The 21,818-nt window shown below is 52.8% G+C and overlaps 1 protein-coding gene across 2 annotated transcripts in view; it reads right to left on the reverse strand.

Annotated features, from left to right (window-relative positions):
- The window catches only part of TMEM266 (transmembrane protein 266), a 151,846-nt gene that overhangs the window by 37,434 nt on the left and 92,594 nt on the right, over positions 1-21,818 (reverse strand). For both annotated transcript variants that reach the window (XM_033189321.1, XM_033189322.1), the window contains 2 exons: positions 12,269-12,423; positions 8,873-8,946 (listed from right to left, as the gene is read on the reverse strand). In XM_033189321.1, the coding sequence (XP_033045212.1) occupies positions 8,873-8,946; positions 12,269-12,423 (229 nt within the window). The remainder of the gene's footprint in view (positions 1-8,872; positions 8,947-12,268; positions 12,424-21,818) is intronic.

Here is a 21,818-nt window from a genome sequence, read left to right on the forward strand (position 1 = left end):
GTCTGTTTTCTCTCTTTTATCCCTAACACCTGGCATACAGCAGCCACCAGGCGATTATGTACTGTGGACAGATGAACAATGCGTGCATGAATGAATAATTCCTGAATGGTACTGCCTTCAGGAGCGGTTTCCTCACCAAGAGGACATCTTTCTCCAAAGAAGCCTCTTAAATGCTGGTCCCGTAAGATGCCGGTACATTTGTCTGCAGGCTCTTCTTTGAGCCGAGATGACTTTAATTCACAGTGATTCACACCAGATGGTACCCCCTCCCTCATGCCTGTAGTATAAGCCTATCTTTTTGAACTCTGCAAAGCTGCCCGGAGGATCATCACCCACAGCTGTTATGCCACAGAAAGGCTTGGCCGGTAAAACCCAGCTCTTTCTCGTGAAGGACAATCTTGATTTCTGTGAAGGGATGGGAAGGTGAATGCTCATTGGGGACAGTCATGTCTCCTTCTGTGAGTACCGAGAGGAGCATATGGCAGCCCGAAGTCTGCTCCTCTATAACTTCCCGGTGTCTGGGTGGGTGGCCCCATGCTTAACTGCAAGACACCTTGCAGGGGTGGGAAGAGATCTGGGAGCAGGGGGGCCACAATGTCTTGAGATCATAGCGCAATAATGGGCTGGTTGTGTGGCCTTGGGCCAGTCAAATCCTCTCCCTGGGCCTCAGTTTCTCCTTCTGCCAGAGAGGTGGGTTACATGTTATAATTCTTCCAATTATTTATGAGAATAATATCTGCCATCTACTATATGTCTGAGTGCCAGACCCTGGGTCAGCCCTCCTAACATGTGATTCTCATTTTACAGAAAGGGCCAGAGAAGTTAAGGAAGTTGCCCATAGCCGCACAGCAATCAGGAATGAAGGCAACATTTGGACCCAGAAGTTTCTGGCTCTGCAGAGTGTACTCAGCTGTGTAAGAACACCACCTAACAAGCAGACATGATGGCTCACACCTGTAATCTCAGCACTTTGGGAGGGCAAGGTGGGCAGATCACTTGAGGTCAGGAGTTCAAGACCAACCTGGCCAAATGGTGAAACCTCGTCTCTACTAAAACTACAATCATTAGCCAGGCATGTTGGCGCACACCTGTAATCCCAGCTACTCAGGAGGCTGAGGCAGGAGAATTGCTTGAACCTGGGAGGTGGAGGCTACTGTGAGCTGAGATCATGCCACTGTACTCCAGCCTGGGTGACTGAGAGACTCTGTCTCAACAAACACACACACACACCACATAATAATATGGTTTCTTTTGTTGCTGCCCAACTCCTCTAATTGTGCTGAGATTGAAACTTAGTGTTTGTCTCCTCTGAAATGCTACAATAGCCATATCCATCCTGAACTCTCAATTCTGGGGTGTCCAAAACAAAAGTCCAGGCTGAGAAGATGGGAACGGGGCCTGGTGCAAATATAATTTCTGCTATGGCAACTGCTCCTCCTCTTTCTCCCCCTTCTCCTTTTAAAATGGTGGTAAAATACACATAACACAAAACCATCTTAACCATTTTGTTTGTTTGTTGTTTGTTTGTTTTTGAGGCGGAGTCTCGCTCTGGAGTCTGCCCGGACTGGAGTGCAGTGGCCAGAACTCAGCTCACTGCAAGCTCCGCCTCCCGGGTTTACGCCATTCTCCTGCCTCAGCCTCCCAAGTTGCTGGGACTACAGGCGCCCGCCACCTCGCCCAGCTAGTTTTTGTATTTTTAGTAGAGACGGGGTTTCACCATGTTAGCCAGGATGGTCTCGATCTCCTGACCTCGTGATCCGCCCGTCTCGGCCTCCCAAAGTACTGGGATTACAGGCTTGAGCCACCGCGCCCGGCCGATCTTAACCATTTTGAAGTGTCCAGGTGGTGTTAAATACATTCACATTGCTGTGCAGCCATCACCACCATACACATTTAGAGCTTTCTCGTCTTCCCAGACTGAAGCTCTGTACCTGCTGAACAGTAACTCCCTATTCTACCTCTCCCCATTCTACTTTCTGTCCCTATTAATCTGACTCCTTTAGGATCCTCAAATAAGAGGAATCATCATGCTTCTTTAGAAACAACACTCTTCTTAGCCGAAAAAGCAGAGGCCCAGGAGTGAGGGGTGGAGGGAGCTGGCCAGGCATGGGACTCAGCCAGCAGTGGTTGAGCAGTAGGAGGAGGCAGCAGACAGTGCACCCAGAGCCTCTGTACCCCACGAAGGAAAGAGACTGAACAGTTTTATGAACCAGAGCAGTGCCAGGGAACCAGGTGAAACAGCTAGAATCCCAGCCGCTGCCTTCCCTCTGTGCTGGCCCCTCCACAGAGGGCCCATCCTCGGAGGCCTGGCTCAAGCCCCACTCTTCTGGAAGCCTTTCCTTCCTAGCTCAGCCCATGGAAACACAACAGCAAGAGGCCACTGTGGAGAGGGCTCAGGAAACACCTCCCAGCCAGGCGTCCTGCTAGTGATGGGGAAGCAGTGGCTCCAGGTCAGGGTCAAGGCCAGAGTGACCCTGGCTCTGAAACACGCCACCTGCTGGCTTTTCCCCCCGCAGCATCCTTCCCCTCCCCAGACACCTTTGCCGAGACCCATTGTCCATGGAGGCAGGGACAGAGCCTCACTGCCCTGCCCCACACAGACCAAGCAGAGTTTTACACCTCTGAAAACACGGGCTGTACTAACCCACTGACTGCCTGTGCTTCTCAATGTGCAGCCAAGGACGCCCTGCTTCAGCAGCATTGGGGGTTTATGTAAAATGCAGATTCCTGGACTCTTGTGGAGAGCCAGGATATCAGAAACTCTGGGCACAAGCCCCGGAATATGCTTTTTAAACAAACTCCCCTGGAGCACCTGATGAAACCGCAGGGATGTGTAAGGCAACGCTGCTCCAGGTTACAACAGGAGACCACAGGCCCACAAGCAATGATGAGAAAGGGCGTTAGATGGGGAGTCAAGAGTCTGGTCCTCTTTCTGGCTCTGACTGTTCCTTACTAACCACCTGACACTGGCCGGATCTCTGGACAGATCTGGGCTGAAAGCAGATCCACGCCGTGTGTGTGGCCACCTCCAGAGTTGCTCCAGAGCTCAGCAAGGAACACAGCTCACTAAAAAAGCAGAGTGATGATAAGGGATTGCCCCAGCCCCAGCCCCAGCCCCAGCCCCAGGGCCCCTAAAAGTTGCAAAGGGCTTTGAAGGAGCATCTGACGGAGCCGGAATCCTCAGCTTCAGCCACCTCCTTTCCCACCTGGGGCTAAGGGTTTTCAGCCTCTTTCATCCCAGTTTTGCCTTTAGGAGGCTGCTCTGATAAGCAGTGTAGGCTAGAGCCTTGGCAGACACTCAAGGATGGTGCCATTTATTGAGTATTTATTAGGAGCAAAGTTTTTATACCATTTGAGAGACGCAGAAACTGAGATGCGAAGAGTGGCGGGTGAACCTTCTGGTCCCTGGACCCCTCCTGCCTTCTGCCTCAGGTGCCCTCATCTTCTGTTCCTGGTCAAGCCCTGCTCTCAAGAAGGGACTCCCCTCATCTCTCCCAAGGGAAGGAAAAGCTGTCTTCTCTGAAGGAAGGGGTCCAGGCTTCAGGCCTCAGGACAGGAGAGGGGGAAGTCCCAAGCCTTGCATCTAGTCCAGGCCCTGCCTCAGCCAAATGGCAGAAAGGGCTCCTGCCCCTTCCTGCGGCCTGAGGCCGAGGCCCTCCCCTCAGCGATTTCCCTGGAGAGGAGCCTGATGAGGTTGCTAGAGTTTGGAAACCTTGGGAGATGCAGGCAGAAGTAGCTGTTAGTCTACAAGCTGGTTTTGTGCAATTTTTAAAAGGCAGAGGAAGATCCCTAGCTCACCTCTTAGTGAGCAGAGTTGGGGCTAGACACCCCTGTGCCCTGCAGAGCCATCCCCACATGGGGCCCACCAGCCAGGGGGAAGGGAGCAGCCATGTTTAGCCCCGAGCCTGTGGCCTCCCAACACTGCCAGCTACACCCCTAGGTTGGGGTCGTAGGGTGGTGCGTGGCTCAGGGGAGCAGGCTGGTCTAAGGAACAGCCACCATGGGTACCAGGTGCTGGAGGCTGACCCCTGGCACTTCCTTAAGAAGCAGATCTGCTCTTGGATAAATTTTCCCTGGGGTTAAACTACAATGGCAAGACGAAGACGTGGATTCCAGGATCCAACTACAAGGCCAAAATAAGAAATGTGAAGATCTGTGTGGTAGTTGACACTGTCATTAGTCTCACACTGGTAAGGAGAAGAAAAATTGGGGCTGGACACAGTGGCTCTTGCCTGTAATCCCAGTACTTTGGGAGGCCAAGTGGGGAGGATCACTTGAGCCCAGGAGTTTGAGACCAGCCTGGGCAACATGGCGAAACCCCGTCCCTACAAAAAATAAAAATAAAAATTAGCCAGGTGGGCCGGGCATGGTGGCTCAAGCCTGTAATCCCAGCACTTTGGGAGGCCGAGACGGGCGGATCACAAGGTCAGGAGATCAAGACCATCCTGGCTAACACGGTGAAACCCCGTCTCTACTAAAAAATACAAAAAACTAGCCGGGCGAGGTGGTGGGCGCCTGTAGTCCCAGCTAATGTAGTCCTAGCTACTTGGGAGGCTGAGGCAGGAGAATGGCGTGAACCCGGGAGGCGGAGCTTGCAGTGAGCTGAGATCCGGCCACTGCACTCCAGCCTGGGCGACAGAGCGAGACTCCGTCTCAAAAAAAAAAAAAAGAAAAAAAAATTAGCCAGGTGTGGTGGTGCACGACTGTAATCCCAGCTACTCAGAAGACTGAGGTGAGGGGATCACTTGAGCCAAAGAGGTTGTGGCTACAGTGAGCTGAGATTGGGCCACTGCACCCCAGCCTGGGTGACAGAGTGAGACCCTGTCTCGAAAAGAATAAAAGAAAAGTGTGCTGTGCTACATCATGGATGAACTGAGAAAACATGCTAAGACTCCAGTCACAAAAGACCACATAGTGTAAGATTATGTTTACATGAACTATCCGGAAGGGTTAAGTTCACAGAGACAAAAGCAGATTACTAGCTGGCAGGAGTGGTGGTACAGGGGGCAGGGGAGTGACTGCTACTGGGTATGGGGTCTCCTTTTGGGGGTGATGAAAGTGCTTTGGAATCAGGCAGAGGTGACGGCTGCACATCACTGTGTGGGTACTAAATGTCACCGAACTGTCCACTGTAAAAGGGTTATGTGAAGATAATTTCACCTCAACAGAAGGAGGAGGAAGAGAGGGAGAGGAGAGTCAGTAGCTGCTGCCACCACTGCCTGAGGCTCCTGTCTAGAAGGCCAGCTGTGGCTCTGCTTTCTCGTCTCCCAGGGAAAGAGCTGGGGCTGCCTGGGCCTTTCCAGACCCCAGGGATGGGGCTAACACCCACAGCCTACCCTGGGCCCTGCTGCAGGGTGGCCTGGCCTTGGCCAGGAGGCCCCAAGGACTCCTGCAGTCTCAGGGGAGGAGCAGCAGTCTTCCCAGTTCCAAGTGGCCAGCTGGGCCTGGCCTCAGCCAAGGGCAGGGCTGTGCTTTGGAAGAACATTTGCACGATTCTCCATCTGGATTGCAAGGCTCTGCGTATTCTTGGTGCTGAAGGGCCCCGTGAAGTGCAGTGACCCTGCGCGACCTGGAAGACTGGGGCCCAGGAGGTCTCACGGGCATCCACTCTCACCTTGGGCCCCTGCAGGGACCCCTGCACAGCCTGCCTGATGAGGGGCACTCTCACCGCTTTGACAGCATCTATCTCACTGTCAAACAGCTTGGCCCATTTGAACAGACGTCCTCAAACGGAGCCCAAACCAGCCTCACCTTCCCCTTCTCTGAGCCTAGCTCTGTGACCTGGGGCCAGCACAGAGCAAACTAGCCCATCTTCCCAGAGCGGCTGCAGAGCTCTGGGGTGGGCAAAGGCCGGGGCAGAGGCCCACTCATCCACCCAGAGGCCTGCGCCTGGGCCCACCTGCCATTCCTGCAGGCCCTGGGCAGGTTTCCACACCTCTCCAGGCCTCAGTTTCACAACTCATAAAATGTCCTACCCACCTTCCAGGACTGCCCTAAGGCTCAGCTGCGAGGAGGGGTGGAGAACTGCTCAGGACAGGCCCAGGGCTCCAGGACAGCAGGCGCCCCGGCGGGGTGACCTTCTTGGAATTTCCTGTGGAGTAATGTCCACTCCCTAAGGCCAAGGAGGCTTAGAGTGCCACCCCACCCTCCGCCCACAGCCACATCCCTGGGTATTAACCAGGAAAGAACTGGCAGACCTGAAGGGGTGGCACTCATTTCTCCCAGCTGAGGAGGGGGTGCCAGTCATCCTGGGTCTGTGGTCTGAGTGATCGCTCGGTCAGACTTTCTTTCTCAGGTTCTTCCCAGAGACCCCTGGTCCCTTCCCACCCTGCCAGCTTCAGGGCCTCCGAAGGATGCAGTCAGGGGCAAGAAACCAGCTTTGGAGCCCAGAGCCCTGGGTCCAGTTTTGGTCTTAACTGGCTGCGTAACCGTAGGCTGCTCTCCTTGTCTGTGCAGTATTTTGAAAGGACACCACTGGTATGGTGGGCAAACACGCAGGCTGATCCACCATCCTGGCCCTTCCTACTGGGCATCCCAGTCACTGTGAGGGGCACAGACATGCTCGCATGTTTCCAAACTGTCTGGGGGCAGGGGACCTCCATGAGACCCTCCCGGTAACAAGGTTCTGACACGGTTCTTGTGGGCACGCAGCAAGACCACGGAAATTTGCACTTGCTAGTGTGGTGTGAGCTGTGTGTATATTCCCGCAGGTTCTGTACCTCATTCATTCGTCACTCGATCCCCATGCACCGGCCCTCCACTCATGCTGGGCAGAGGGCACTGGCAGGGCCGGACCCTGCTACCTGTCACCTGGCTCCACCCCCTCACCATCTTTGACAAGATCAAGGTAACAGAGCCAGCCCTTCCTCCCCAGCCTCCTACAGACCCTGCTCTCCCCACTCAGCTGTGGGAGGACCCAGCCCCTTCCCTGGTTTGGGGGTGTCTGTGGGGGACTCTGAGGCTGCGATTCCTGTGCACAGGGGTTTGTCTGTTTCAGGTGGCTCGTCTCCGGCTGTGACAGGAAGGGAATGCCAAATTAATGTTGGGCAATAAATTCTGCAAAAGCCAATAAAACCAAAGCAGAGGGATAGAGGGGAAGAACCGCAGCAACTGATTAAACATTTTTGTTGGCAGTCACAGACACATGGCACATTTTCCAAGGTTTGCATCAAGGAGACATCTGGCCATGGCCCATGTGTTTGCGGGAGGGAATCCTGGCCAGGCAGAGACAAGGGGCCAGGGAGGGCTGGAACCACGTGGGGGCTGTAAGCAGGGGAGCAGGCACTCTGCTCTGGTGGCAGGCAGAGGTACCTCCAGGACAATGGTCTCAGGGAGGCAGTTAGGACCCCTCCTGGGAGGGCAGTGCTGGGATCTGCCCCCTCCATCTGAGCCTCAGGCCCAGGCTCACCGACCAGCTCCATGGGCTGCAGGAGGCGAGGCTCGGGAAAGGGAATGTTCCATGCTTGGAATGCCCGGCCCACCACACCCCACACCCAGAGTCAGGATTCTAGACTCAAGACCCAAAGCCCAGCTCCCTCCTGATTTTTAGGGAGGGAGGGGGGCAGAGAGAGAGAGAGAGAGAGAGAGAGAGAGTGCAGAACCATTAGGTAGACCAGAGGGGACCCACAAGAGGATGCTGGGACTCCTGACTCCCAAGGTTCCCCACCTCAGTGCCTCTGCCCATGCCACCCTCTCTCACAGCATCCTTCCTCCCTTCAAGGCCCCCGGTCTTGGGGTCCCAGAGCCCCTGTGCCTCAGGTAGAGCAGCTCCCATTGGTGTGAGCTGTGCGTGTGTTCCCAGCAGGCGCTGTGCCTCACTCGTTCCTGCCTTTCCCTGAGGGTTTGCTGAGCCACGCTGAAAAGCCCACGGGACTCTGCATGGGCTAATGTGTACCCATAGCAAGGATGGGACGCTGGAGTGTGGAGTGACACAGTGGCCTGCTGACTTGGGCCAGTCCTAGGCTCTGTTAGGAAAAACCAGTTTTCTACATGAAACTCTCCTGTCCTTCAGTGAACCTCCAGTGCGCACAGGGCAGGATAAAGCCCTGCCTGCAGCAAGCCCAAGCCAATTCCTCCCACACCCAGATGCAGGCCAGAGTCTCACTGGGACAGCCTGGGAACTGCTCAAAGGAAGTGTCACTCACCCCCATGCAAAAACAGAGGAATGTGCTGCCCAGACACGTCAGCTTCTGCACCAAGCCCAGGGGTCCGTGAATCTCCGGATCTCTGTAAACTTTCCCCCTCCCCTCATCACCGAGATTCGCACTTGGTCTCTACTAGCCGACTCCAGCAACGCTGACAGGGGTCCATGCTCCCTGAGCCCCCATCTCGGAAACACAGCCTCGCACTCACACTGAGAGGCATATCGCTCGGCCCCATCAGACCCGGGGCCCCTGCAGGACCAGGTCGGGTTCCCCTACTCCCTGCGTGCTTCAGCCCCAAGGGTCCGGCCAACTGTGGGCCCAAGACCACAGCCACAGCGTCCCAAGAGCTTCCCTGTGTGGGCACTCAGCTTCAGCCTCGCCTCCCGCCTGCTCCTTACTGGCCGCACCCAACACCGGCTGCCCCTCGATGCCACACTCAGTCTCACCTTCACCAGCGTCATCAGCGCCCCCCTCACCTGGAGAACACCTGCTCATCCACTGGGGTTCCTCCCAGGGTTTTGCCTGTGCCAAACCCCCCTGGCTGGGTCAGGCTCCCTGTACCATCTCCCCCCACAGAGCTCAGCTATCTATATTGCATCTCCCTCCCAGCAGCCTCAAAGGCTAGCGGGGGACCTGATGCTAGAAACCATTTCAAGAAGTGGACCTTGGTTTTCCCAGGACAGGAGTCACCCAACAAAGGAGGTGACAAGGCCACAGTCTCTACGTACCTCTGAGAAGAACACGGACAGAATGACCAGGCTGATCCAGTGAATCACGCCAGCAAACTGGAACGCGCTGGAAACTGCAATGGACAGGATAAGGACCAAATTTGAGGAGCAAAGAATTAGGTGTGTTGCTATGGGGGCTTCGCAGCATCCATCCAGACCTCTGGGACCCCAGGGCCCACCTGCATGAACATTTAGATCTGGTGGAAATTGGGTGAGAAAGCAAGGGCAGCTTTAGCTGGCGTCTGCAGTGAAGGCGGTAGGAGATTTGTGAGACAATGATGCTGTTCTTCTTGCCTCCAACCCAAGGGGCTGTTTCCTTCTCCCCCACAGGCCGCCTCTCTGAGCTCCTGCTTGGTCTTTGGTGAGCTTTTGGCTGCAGCCAGACTGTAGGGAAGAAGCCCTCCAGAAGGGGCTCAGGAAGACCTTCGCGGCTTTTAGGCTGTGTAGGCAGCTTCAGTCGAGGCTGGATGGGCTTTTAGACATCCAGCCCACAGTTCACCCCGAGTGCTGTGCACAGTCAGGGGACTCCAAATGAGCTTACTGTGACTTTTCATTCTGGAAACCGAGTGGCAGAGACGGTGGTGTCGGCCAGGTGTTTTGGAGAGAAGGCTGCAATGAGGACTGGCAGGGGAGCCAGGTTTGGGGCAGAGGTGTCTGCCTCCCTCCCTAGATTAGCAGAGCCAGTGGGATGGGGTCTGCTAAACTTCTACGTTGCCCTACTTGTCCCCAGGTTCTGGAGTGGGAGTGAGAGGAGCCATTGGCCCCTGAGGGTTCCCGCCCCACCTTTCACCAGCCACTCCTTAGAGTTAAGGCATTTTCTTTGGAAAGCCCTTTTAAAATACGTGAAGCCACGGCCAGCCTTCGAACCCTGGCATGGCATGGTTTTTAGCCAGCAAGGCCAAAAGCAGGATGCTGGGGCCTAGGACAAGGGTCAGGTGAGCTCTGACGGAGACTGGGTGGGAGGGATTGCCCCAGAGGGTGGAGGGCTCCCCAGAGGCCTAAAAGAAATACTGGTGGGACACTGGGGAAGAGCTGAGATGGGGCGAGGGGCAGGAATGCTGCTGAGAACATGCCTGCTCTGCCTTCTTTGTGAGATGCAGCCAGGCCTGCTTGGCACATTGCTCAGAAACCCCCCAGGGCCAAGGGAAAGTGCCCAGTGCCTTCAGCGGGGAGGGCCAGACTGAAACAGAGGCACCCACAACCTCTCCCGAAGCTCTGGGATCTGCAGACCCTGGGGGTGGGTAGAAGTCAGGTCACAGAGCATAGCCAGGGGAAGACAGCTGCAAAACCAGGTTCCAGGTGGGAGACTCTGAGGCCCCCTGGCTTTGGGCCAAGGCGACCCTTAGAAGATGAGCCCGGAGTCGGGCCACATGAATACCAGTGGGAACGAAGAGGCTGAGGCCCATGTGACTCCAAGAAGACCTCCAGATGATTCTGAAAACATAAAATCTCTCCCCATTATTTCTCAAATGAATTCCTGTGCCTTTTTTTACGGTTTGCTTTAGAAGAGCAATAAATCTCTGATTGTACGTTTTATGGAATTTAAGATGCCTTTTATGAGCTGCTATTGGATCTCCCACCAAAATCAATCTCCTGGATACTTAATTTTAAGCAAAATTCCAGTGTCGGCTGGGTTCTCAGTTCTCCTCAATACCTTGTCATAGCCCGAGCAGCCGAGGGCCCCGAGGACAATCCGCCACGGGGAAAGAAAGGCTCCGTTATGGGCAGGTCTCATAAAAAGCAGACAGTACGGGTGAGTGGGAGGGAAAGTATACAACATGGTTTAATTGAAGACAGGTTGAGTGTAAAACCAGTACCGGTCACTTTATGCTGGAAGATCCTTTAATTGGAACCAAGGGGCCACCAGCTGCATAAAACCCAACTAGGCTTATCAGACAAAAGCAATTCTGTGCTCACCGTTCATCCTCTCTCAGAGAACAGAAAAGGCTCATGTGACTTGGAGGGTGCTTGGACAGACCCTGAGTTCACAGGATCCCATAAAGGAGTTGAGGGCATTTGAGAAAGGAAGCCCAAGACATCTGAATGGGTTTGGGGGTAACTGGATCTACAGTCCTGGATTTTGCCAGTGGAAGGAAAAGAAGTCTCTTTGGGGCTGATAATTGTACCTTTTATTATTATTATTTATTTATGTATTTATTTAATTTGTTTATTTGAGATGCGGTCTCACTCTGTCACCCAGGCTGGAGTGCAGTGGCGTGATCATGGCTCACTGCAGCCTCGACCTCCCAGGCTCAAAGGATCCTCCTACTTCTGCCTCCCGAGGAGCTGGGACTACAGGTGTGTGACACCATGTGGGCTAATTTTTACATTTTTTGTAGAGACAGGGTCTCGCCATGTTCCCCAGGCTGGTCCCAAACTCCAGGGCTCAAGCGATCCTTCCACCTTGGCCTCCCCAAATGAGATTACAGGCATGTGCCATCACACCTGGCCTGTGCCTCTTTTTAAATTTGCATTTGAAGGATCTACCTTTTGAGTCAGGGCAATACAGGGAACCAGGAACTGCACCAGAAACCACTAAGTTATCCAAAGTCAAGAGGCAAGATACCTGCCCCTGCCCCTCTGGTGCGACAAACAGGATGGGGTAGGCCTGGTGGGGGTAAGCGGTGGATCCTCCACTCAGACAGCGATGTCACTATGGGACATCCAGGACAGAAGAGGTGGAAGACGAGGTTTAACGTGAAACTAGGACAAATACCAAGAGGAAGAGAACTGGCCAAGCAGTTAAATGACCTGGTGCCTTGAAGTCCCAGCTCCAATACTTCTTACTTAGGGCAAGTATCTCACTTCTCCAAATCTTAATTTGCCTCATCTACAATATGGGATCATATCCATCTCGCCCATCTCACAGGGTTACTGTAGTGTCAAATGTGTGGAAAAATGCTTTAAAAACTATCATGATACACATAAATCACACTGCCAACTCAAAGCTGGATAAAAATACCAGGAATCTTGTCACTGTGGTCGCTGTCATAAGTAGTTACTACAAGCTGAGATGCCTCCGTAAATGGGAACTCTCTTTAGACTATAGAAAATTCCAACCTGGAAAATCCCAAATGGGAGCAATTAAAAAAATGCATACAGGGGTCCCCAACATTTTTCATCTCATCAGTTTCTGATCATGGAATGCTGGGGAGAGGACTGCAGAGGCCACATTGGGCAGAGAGGGGCAAACTGAGGCTGGGGGTGACAGAGAGAGAAGCTGCCAGATGTATTTCCTCCCCAGTGGCCATCCCCATGAGCCCTGGGGCCTGAGGCTGGGCAGCAGCATTGGCGGGGGCAGATCACGGCCTGCAGGTTGGGGACCCCTGATGAATGCAGATGCACATGAATATTGACATCATATGTATTGGCATATGTATCTCTCTTGCTACTCACACTGGAGAAGCTTTATATCTATTAGAAGTTCCAGAGTCAGGAGAATCACCACCAATATTACACAGGCTACCAGGAAACTGTTGAGACTTGCACTGAGCAAAAATACCTGCCACACGGCTGCTCTCTTCCCACAGCACGGCTTCAGCCAGTTAGACCTGTGGGGACAAAAGTGGGGAGAAGAGAGGCTAAGAATGGGAGGGAACAAGAGGGTGGGCCCCAGTCAAAGCCCTGCTCTCAAACCCACCAGCGTCACTCCTCCTGGGCTCTCTGCCTGGCTCTAGGCTTCATGGCGAAACACAACCTTATTCAAGAGGCTGGGGAGCATCATAAAGGGTGAAAATGTCTCATTAAGAAACGGAGCTGGCCATTTTTTTTCTTTTTTCTTTTTTCTTTTTTTTTTTTTTTTGAGACAAAGTCTTACTCTGTTGCCCAGGCTGGAGTGCAGTGGTACAACCTCAGCTCACTGCAACCTCCGTCTCCCAGGTTCAAGCAATTATCCTGCCTCAGGCTCCCAAGTAGCTGGGGCTACAGGTGCATGTCACCACGCCCAGCTAATTTTTGTATTTTTGTAGAGGTGGGGTTTCATCATGTTGGCCAGGCTGGTCTCGACTCCTGACTTCAGGTGATCCACCCGCGACGGCCTTCCAAAGTGCTGGGATTACAGGCATGAGCTACCACTTACAGGCGGGCTTATATGCAAATCTGCAGCTCGTGCATCTCTGTGCTTCAGTCTTCTCAAAGTTGAAAAGGGTATGAGACCAACATCTGGTGGGTTAGTGGACAGTCGGCCTAAGCAGCAAGTGCAGCATGGAAACAATGTGTTATTACTGTACTTCTGTGCAGCTCAGAATGCGGTGACATGGGCTCTGGCATTTGGGAGCATCTCAATTTGCCTTTAATAAATGCTCGATGAATCACTGAATGGATTTTCCATTTTTCAGCTATAAAAAGGAAGATTTGAACTAGATCGCTGTTTTTCAAAGTAGGCTGCGTGGAACACTAGTTCCACAAAATGTTCACAGCTGTTATTTGATGCAAAAGTTTCCATGATTGGGTATGTTTTGGGAAATTTGGGTCCAATAAAGTTAAATGGCTATTTTTCTCTGTGGGGCATTTTAGGGCCTTCAATATGCTCTTATGCATCATCATGGTCCCAAAGAGATTGCAGAATCAGGGCTTCCCAGACTTGCTGGACCGTGACACCCTTTATCACAGAGTGAGAATCTGGCGAGACTAGAGTTCCACGGACTTTCAGGGAAACCCTTGACTATATGATTCTGGGCATCAGAGCAGAGGTGAGGCTGCTGAGGACAGAAGCTTTCCTGAGCAGGTCTGGAGGTGGGAGGGGTCACAGAATCTGAGCTGGATGGGCTCCCCAGGGCACTGGACACCCTTCTCTCAGGAGCACAAGAAAGGCACCTCTGAGGGGTCTGGGGAATACAGGGATGGGGGAGCTGAGCTCAAACCTCACTGGTTTGGTAGTTTAGGTACAAATAGGACCTGCCTGCCTCCCTTGCTGAGGAGGAACTAGGCATTCTGAAGTGGCAGCCACAGCACCAGCCCAGGAGGCCACGCTTCTGGCTCTGCCTTCGGCCACCCTGGGGCCCCGTGTGAACGCTCCTCACCACTGTGGCCTCCGCCTCCACCTCCCCATGTGTAAACAAGGATAACGCTCCTGAACTCACAGGTCACTAAAGTTAAACGAGGAAACTGACTGGCCCTGTAAAGACAATGCAGCTGAAATGGATTTCGGTGATGATGGCGACGATGATGATAAAATATGTGATGGCCTGAACACGGGGTTGTGAAGGGGGCTCTGCCCTGAGGTGCTCCCTTCTCTCGGAAGGAATAACGTGAATGCTTCAAGGAGATTTCGTCCTCACAGTCCATCCAGGGAAAGCCTGAAGGAGTCCCCCGCCATTGGAAGGACAGACAAAGCTCACAGCTCTTTAAGAAACCTGGTGGGGCACTGGGCTTATTCACGTCATTCTGAATATTTTCTAACACCTCTGGGAATGATAGGCCCCCATCCTCAAGTCTGTGGGGAATGCAAAGACTGGTGTTCAGTCCCCAAACTCAGGGAGCTGCTTGCAGAAAGACAGGTAGGAGGACATCAACAGGCAAAGGAGGAAGAGGAAGAGGCCCTTTTGGATGGGGCTGTGGGGGTCTATGTGAACCCCGCATGGTCCAAGAGTATGGGGCAAGAGATGAGGAAACCAGCCAGGTCAAAAGGGAGGGTTTTTCATTAAGGGACAAGCAGAAAACAGGAGAATGGTCTGTGGGGGCATCGATGAACACCCTCATCGCCCACTGCAGGTGGATTTCAAAGTCCATTGCAAACCACTTCTTTCTGCTTTCATGCTGGCACAAGGGGCCAATCTTCACGCAAGGGGCTGCAGAGGAAACCCCAGACTGAAACTGGGAGGAGCTCAGGGGGGTTGCCAGATCAAGCTCAGGATGTCCAGTTAAACATCCCAACTTAACATAAACAATGAGCAATTTTCTAGTGTACCCTAAACATTGCGTATGATAGACTCATACTAAAAATTGATCCGTTGCTTATCTGAAATCCCAATTTAACTGTGAATCCTGTATTCTTATTTGCTAAAGCTGGCAGCCCTAAACTCAAGAGCTGAGGGGTCCAGAGGGGGCCTGGTGAGGGCGACTGTGATTTGATCAGAGAAGCATGGGAACCCTGGGATGCAGGCAGAAAGGCAGGAGAAGCTGGGGAAAAGCACATGGGAAGGCCATCTGTCCCGGAGGGGCAGGAGGGAGGGACCTGGCCAGGGAAGCCAGGTGCTCAGATGACAGCTTTGGCCCTGCTGGGCTGGAGGCTCACAGAAGCCTAAAGCTGCTGCCCGTAGCAGTGCCAGCGGCACAGTGCTCCCATCCATTAACAAGTCTTTGCATTTTAAGATATCCTTGGCTACCATCACTTGGCCACCCTCCTCACCTCCTGATTCTTCCTTCCGGCATCATCTACTCCCCCTGCTTCTTTTCCCACGATGTGACATTCCTGTCTCCCCTTCCGCCAGCCCCATTTTCATCCTTCACACCTCTCGCACCAAGTTCACGCTCAGCCTCCAGCCACCTCAGCGCCTCCGGAAGCCGGTTCCCCTGCCCTCTGCCCGCTCACTCCTCCCTGATGGCTCTAGCATGGTCTTTTCTAGGGCCCAAGGACACCCAGCTCCAATTCCACATTCTCCCCAATGCCCATTACTGTGTCTGTGGCCCCTAAAACTGATGCCATGTCATTGTCATTTGAAATCTGAGCCAAGCACCTTCAGGCGGTTATGAATAAAAAGGGCAGCTGCCAGGGCCATCTGCCTGGGCTGGCCAGCAGGAAGCCTCATCTTCACGTTCCACAGAAGGCACCGGGCATTTGTTCACCTTCGTGCCTTGGACATCCCTAAGACACTGCTCCTTCTACCCCAGAGGAGGGTCCGGAAGGGAGTAGGGAATGAAACGAAGCATTGTATGCAGGAGCACTAGTTTCGTGTATATTCAGTTCCCTATTGACAGGAGACTCAGATCATGACCTGCTTCCAAGGGAGGAAAAGCCAATTTATATTGCTGTTTAAATGTCATTTTTTCTTTTTCATTTTTTTTGTTAGAGAAACTTACTAATCACATCAGGTGGTTAGCGAGAAGCTGTAGGAGATGGGCGTCTGGAGTTACCTGTGGTCTGAAGTCAGCCCATAGTTGGCCTGGCCCTGCCACCAGAGCACACTCCTCAGCCTCAGGGAAGAGTCAGGTAGAGGACTGGGCAGATGGCAGGATTCGAATGCCAGGCAGGAAATGATGGCCTTGAAGTCAAATGAACGCGGCACCCCCCATGAGCTAAGGTAGGCAGCGTGATCAAGAGAGGCGAAAATCCCTGCTCTTGGGCAGGTTACGATCTAGTGGGAGAGAGGGTCAGGCAATAAATACAACAGGTTACGGTGTGCTACAAGGCGACGGTACCATAAGGAAGACACACAGAGCTGGTGGAGGGATTAGCACAGGTAAAGGATGAGTTGACATTTTAAATATGGTGGTCAGAGCAGGCCTCTGTGAGAAAGTGACATGGGAGAAAGCTAATGGGGGTGAGGGGAGAGCGATTTAGTGTACATGGTTGAAATGTACACTACATAGGGACTGTTTCTGGTAAAATTCTATTCAGCCCCAAAGTAACTCCAGCATGAGAAACACCAGGGTGACGGGAGCCAGGAGCTGGGCCGGAAGAAGGATAGGGCTTCCCCCTTTGGCAGTGCGTGTAACTCACCACCCACCACCATCTAGGACAGACGCTGCTGGTGCAGACACAGCCCTTGGCACAGCCAACACACAGCACCCAAGAACCCCGAGGCAGGTGCACAACCGCGCCTGTGCCATGCTGCTCTGGTCCTGTCCTTTTATTCTCATGCCAGCTCAGTTGTCCTCTGCCCTCAGCGACCCGCCCCTCCACCATGCCAGTCTGGGAGTGAGTTCGTGCAGGCCTCCTTGTTGGGGTTGTCACTTGCATCCTGCTCTGTGCATCCCCTCCTCTCGGTGACCCGAGGGCAAGGCACATGGGGGTGGACTCGACAGAGTGGAAGGACAGAAGACCACTGTCAAGGAAATGATGGTATCCAGGGGATACAGTGGCTGGTGAGCCCTGGCTGCGTTGGAGCAGGGAGACAGGGAGCCATGGAGACTGGGGGTGGGATGTGCCTCCAGGTCAGTGGATCTCAACCCAAGCTGCACACTAGAGCATCCAAGAGAGCTCTTAAGAACTCCAGTGCCCAGGCTGCACACCAGACCTCCTGAACCACAACCTGTGTGAGGACCCAGGCCTCCTCAGATGACTCCAGTGTGCAATCAAGGTGGATGGAAAATGGCTGTTCCGGGTCCTCGATACTCAGTGGCATCTACAGAGCAGCAGCATCAGCATCAGCATCACCTGGCACTTGTTAGGAATGCGGCATCTCAGCCCTTCCTGGTGCTAGCTGAATTTCAGTCTGCATTTCAATGAGATCCCAGGTGCTTTGGGTGAGAACAAATGCTTCTGGCGGCCTAATAAGAGGTAACAGGTATCTCAGAAGGTAAAGGGGGCATGGCAAAGGGAGTTTGGGAGCAGAAGAGATGAGACAAAACAAGGCAAGCCAGGGTTGAGCAGCCCTGGGGCATCAAGGAAATGGTGCAGGCAGGCTGTGTGTGAGGGGTGGGGAAAAAGAGTCCAGATAGGTTCTGGGCTTCTTCAGGAAGAGCAGAAACAGAGGGCAGGGCTGCACTAGACTGCAAGACCACAGACCCCAGGGCTCCAGAACAGGGCCCTTGAGGGTGGGTGGGGGGCTGGGAGGCTGGGCTGAAGCTGCAGGCTTTTGGTTGACCAGTGTTTGAAAATCCCAAGCTGCTAGTAAAATTTCATCCGAAATTCAGATGACTCGGACATTCCTAGAAGACTGTGTTTTAGCAGCAAAATAGAATGTGACCAGTTTCAAAAGATTACTGAGTGGTTCAGTAATGACTCAAGGGGCTTAGTGGGCCAAAGGGGAAATCAGCGTTGACTGTTTAATTAGAGAAGGTGCTTTCCTTCTGTCTTCAGCATCGGCCCATGAAGGCCCCAGGGCTGGTTCTCAGGGTGGTGTTATCCCCAGAATTGCCACGAGAGGGCAGGCGTTTCCCAATTTCCTGTCTTGGTGCTGCTGTAGTGAGGGGACAGCTCCAGGGGCCCGGCTTGGGCTGCCAGAGTCTGCAAATACCAACAAGCAGATGGCATGTCCTGGCAGATGGGCGAGTATTCTACCATAGTCACTCTTGAGGCGTCAGAGAAATTCTGGGGTGGGAGGGGAGGCTGAGTACCTTTGTTGCTTCTGCTTCATAGTCTTAGGTGTTTGCATAAAATTTTCAAAAAATCTAGAATATGAAAGCGAAATGACAAACTTCCAGCGGAGGCTTCATATGCGATAAAGCCACAGGGGTGACCTGGAAGGAGCTGGCTCAAGCCACTGCTCCGTCAGGCAGCGTTCCCAAGCTTGGCACTGAAACAGCCCCAATCCGGAAGGGGAGGTAGAGCCGTGTGGCGCTAGGATGGGGAGGGCTGAGCTTGCGCCTGTGGGGCCTGGCCTCTCCCACACCATAATCCACTATGCAATTGGTCGGCTGTGGCGGGGAGGACATGTGGTGGCGGGGAGGGCAGTGACTGCACTGAGTCTCCTGAGGTGCAAGCTGGGGAGTGGCTAGAGCAGGGGGACCGTGGATACCCTCAAGGTGTCCTAAAAGGGGCTCACAGGCAGTGGAGAGTCACAGCATCAGCCCATCTCCCTGAAGGCAGCCAAACTAGCTAACCCTGTTGGCCCTACTTTGAGATTTTCATCCTTCAAGTTCTCAAGGAAGGAGCTGAGGGAGGTGATCAAAATGAGAGTGGAAGCTGCCTGGCAGGAGGAGCCGGATTGAAGCCTGGGGCCCTGGGCTTCCCCAGCTGCTGTCACTCTGCCTTCAGGAAGTCACTGCTAGACCAAGGGCTCAGAAGCTTTCTGGACTGCAGAGCTCTCCGGCAGTGGATACAAGCTATGCCCCTACACCCTCAAAATACACAAAACCACAGCACTGTGCATAAGATTCCAGGCAGTGCAAGAACTCCTTGAATCTCACCGATGGATCATCTAAGGATACCCAGGCTCCAGGTTGAAGCCCCAGGATTAGGTGATTTGAGGCCCCGCCTAGCTCCACTTGCACTGGTTCTAGCATGCTGAACACCTGTGCCCTGGGTGTCACAGCTGACTTTGCCAATGGTTTTGATGGTCAGCAAAACTCCTGGGTCCCACTTTAGTATATTTATTCCAGATGATTAAAATATTGGAGAAAGCCATGAGGCTGAAATGTAACTTCTGTCATTGACATGGACTTATTGATTAAACAAACACTTAAGATACATATTGTACACCAGGAGCTGTTGTGAGCACTTTACAAATGTTAACTCATCTAGTTGCTATAAAAGGCAAGTCCTTTTTTCTCTGTTTTCATGGAGGGGAAAGCCAGACTTTTCCATCTGTTTGGCTGTTGCTGGCAACTACTGTCTCCAAATCACAGTCGCACCATTGAACTCTGACTGGAATCGTTGAGCCTTAGTTTCCTAATCCCCTAAATGGAGATAATCTGCTTTGACAGGGTTGTTGTGAAATTTAAAAATATTGAAAACATATGTCAAGCCCATAACACAGTGTTTATCATACGATCTACTATGGTGATTTTAGATACACAGTCATTAGAAGGGGGATGAATAAACACAGTAAGTTTCCACATTCATTCCATGCCATCATGGTTCTCATATGCCCACCAAATGCCAGGCACTGTATTGGCTACTGGGCCCATGAGGGTGATCAGAGCCTTCATTCTTACGTAGCCTACAGCCTTATACACGAACTCTGATGATCCAGTGCATTCCTAGTTCTAGGACACTCAAAAGGCAAAACAAGGGGAGGAAAAAGGCAGGAAAGAAATGGGCTCACTGTGTATGATGTCTCTAAAGAGACGCATCATCTCAATCTGTGAGAACTATCAACCCAATGCCTACAGGGCACCCTTTCACAAAACATCTGAAACGGTTAGTGGGGCTTCTTTCTCATCCAGGGACAGCCAGAAACACAGGAAAAACACTTAAGCTTCCCCTTTGTTCCCTGTACCCTATTCCAAGGGGCAAGCCACAGCAGCACACAGACTCTGAGACGCGGGATCATAAACACACACCACAAAACCAGAACTCTCAAGGTGGAGGTGAGAGGTGACTCTCCCAGCGCTCTGGGAGAGCTAAATAAATGGAAGTTTCCACACAGGCAGTTTCAGTTCTGCAATCAGAGCTAAAGGTTAGCCCTGCTGCCTTGCGGGGAGAGAAGGAGGAGGGTTGTGTGCAGCTGGGGTCACCAGAGTCTGACATTTGCTTGTCCCAGAATCTCAGATTTCTTGCATCCTCAGAAATGTCAACCCTGGGAAACAGTAGGGTGTGGTGGCAAGAGTTCAGGGTGGGGGGTAAGGGGGTGGCGGAAACGGCCATACACTTGGCAACCTCGCCCCTGCCTACCTCAGGGCACAGTGGCCAACGCACACCATGGATTGGCTGCCCCTTCTTGGGGAGACCAAGGACACTGACCACACATCTCAGAAGGGCTGCCATGTAGGTGGGCTGTGCTCAAGGAGCCACCCAAGTCCTTGGCAAGGGGTTCAAGGTTGACTTAGGGGCGGCAGTGCGGTGCTGTTGGATGAAGTGCCTATAAGGTCTCCGCCACCCTGAAGTCCTCAATTCTGGAAACTGGTCTCAAGTCTGAGAATCTCCTTGTGCTGTGCTTGGAGGACAGGGCTGCTTGGAGGCAGTCAGCTGCCTACCGGGTGAGAACGAGGGAATAAATCGGCACCCCACCCACCAGCTCTCTCCAGGTTTGCTGTGGTTTGGCAAATCCTGGGTCAGCTAAGATCTCCCTCCTAGTTGGCCAAAGTCAATATTCAGGTGCGTCCACAGATGACTGGGGACTCCCATTCCATCCCAGCACCATAAATTCACCTAACTTTTCCTTGCGGGACGTGGCCACGCATTTCAACTTTCCTCCCCTCTCTCCAGGAAACATCCGCGACTGGCCCCCGACCCAGGTGGTCAGAGGCGCTCCGCCGCCATCTAGCGGTCATCCGCTGCTGTACACCCTGCTCCTTGCGAGCAGGCGGGGAGGGACGGATATTTTGCTGCGAAATAATACATCTGAATGTATTGCCTTTTTTCCTTTTTTTTTTTTTTTTTTATATATACAGGGTCTCACTCTGTTGCCCAGGCTGGATTGCATTGGTGCGATCCTGAGTAGCTGGGACTACTGGCGCACACCACCACGCCTGGCTAATTTTAAAATTTTTGTAGAGAGGGGTTCTCACGCTCGAGGCTGGTCTCCAACTCCTGGCCTCCAGCGATCCGCAGGCCTCGGCCTCCCAAAGTGTTGGAATTACAGGCATGAGCCACTGCAACCAGCCTTAATTGATTTATTAATCAAGGAAACTTCTTTGGGATTCCTGGACTACAGGAAAGACAGCTAACCAGTGCTCATCAGGAAAAATGTTTTCGTCTAAATTAAACTTTTATTCTGTGGTTGGGGCATCAAGAATTCTCCTGGAAGCTGGAGCCTACTAAAAATATCAAGGGAGTGAGGGGTCACAGGGCCAATTTGGGGTCCAGGGACAGCTGGCTTGCCGGAGAAAGGGGTGGTGTTTTATTATAGACAGATCTCACTGGCATCAAGAAAGTGGATTATTAAAGCTCCTTTCTTTTCCTCCCTGAGAAAAAAAGGATGCAAAGCCATCCGAAATCATGTGATGCCGAAATTCCAGACTCTGCAGCTGCATGGCCATGGCGGGGATCAATCTGCCTCATAACCCTGAATCCCCAAAAGCTTTTCCTTCTTCTACCAGGATGTTAAAACCTTACTAAGTGAAGTTGGCATGTTCTGAGGCAAATCTGATTTCCTTCTTCTAGGTGACTTTGTGGAGAAGGCACGGAATTAGCAGGGATGCTCAGACGTGAGCCAGCCGACAACCATAGCAGTAACTTCTA

This window comes from Trachypithecus francoisi, unplaced genomic scaffold (genome assembly GCF_009764315.1).
Source record: "Trachypithecus francoisi isolate TF-2019V2 unplaced genomic scaffold, Tfra_2.0 Lachesis_group3, whole genome shotgun sequence".
Taxonomy (NCBI): domain Eukaryota; kingdom Metazoa; phylum Chordata; class Mammalia; order Primates; family Cercopithecidae; genus Trachypithecus; species Trachypithecus francoisi.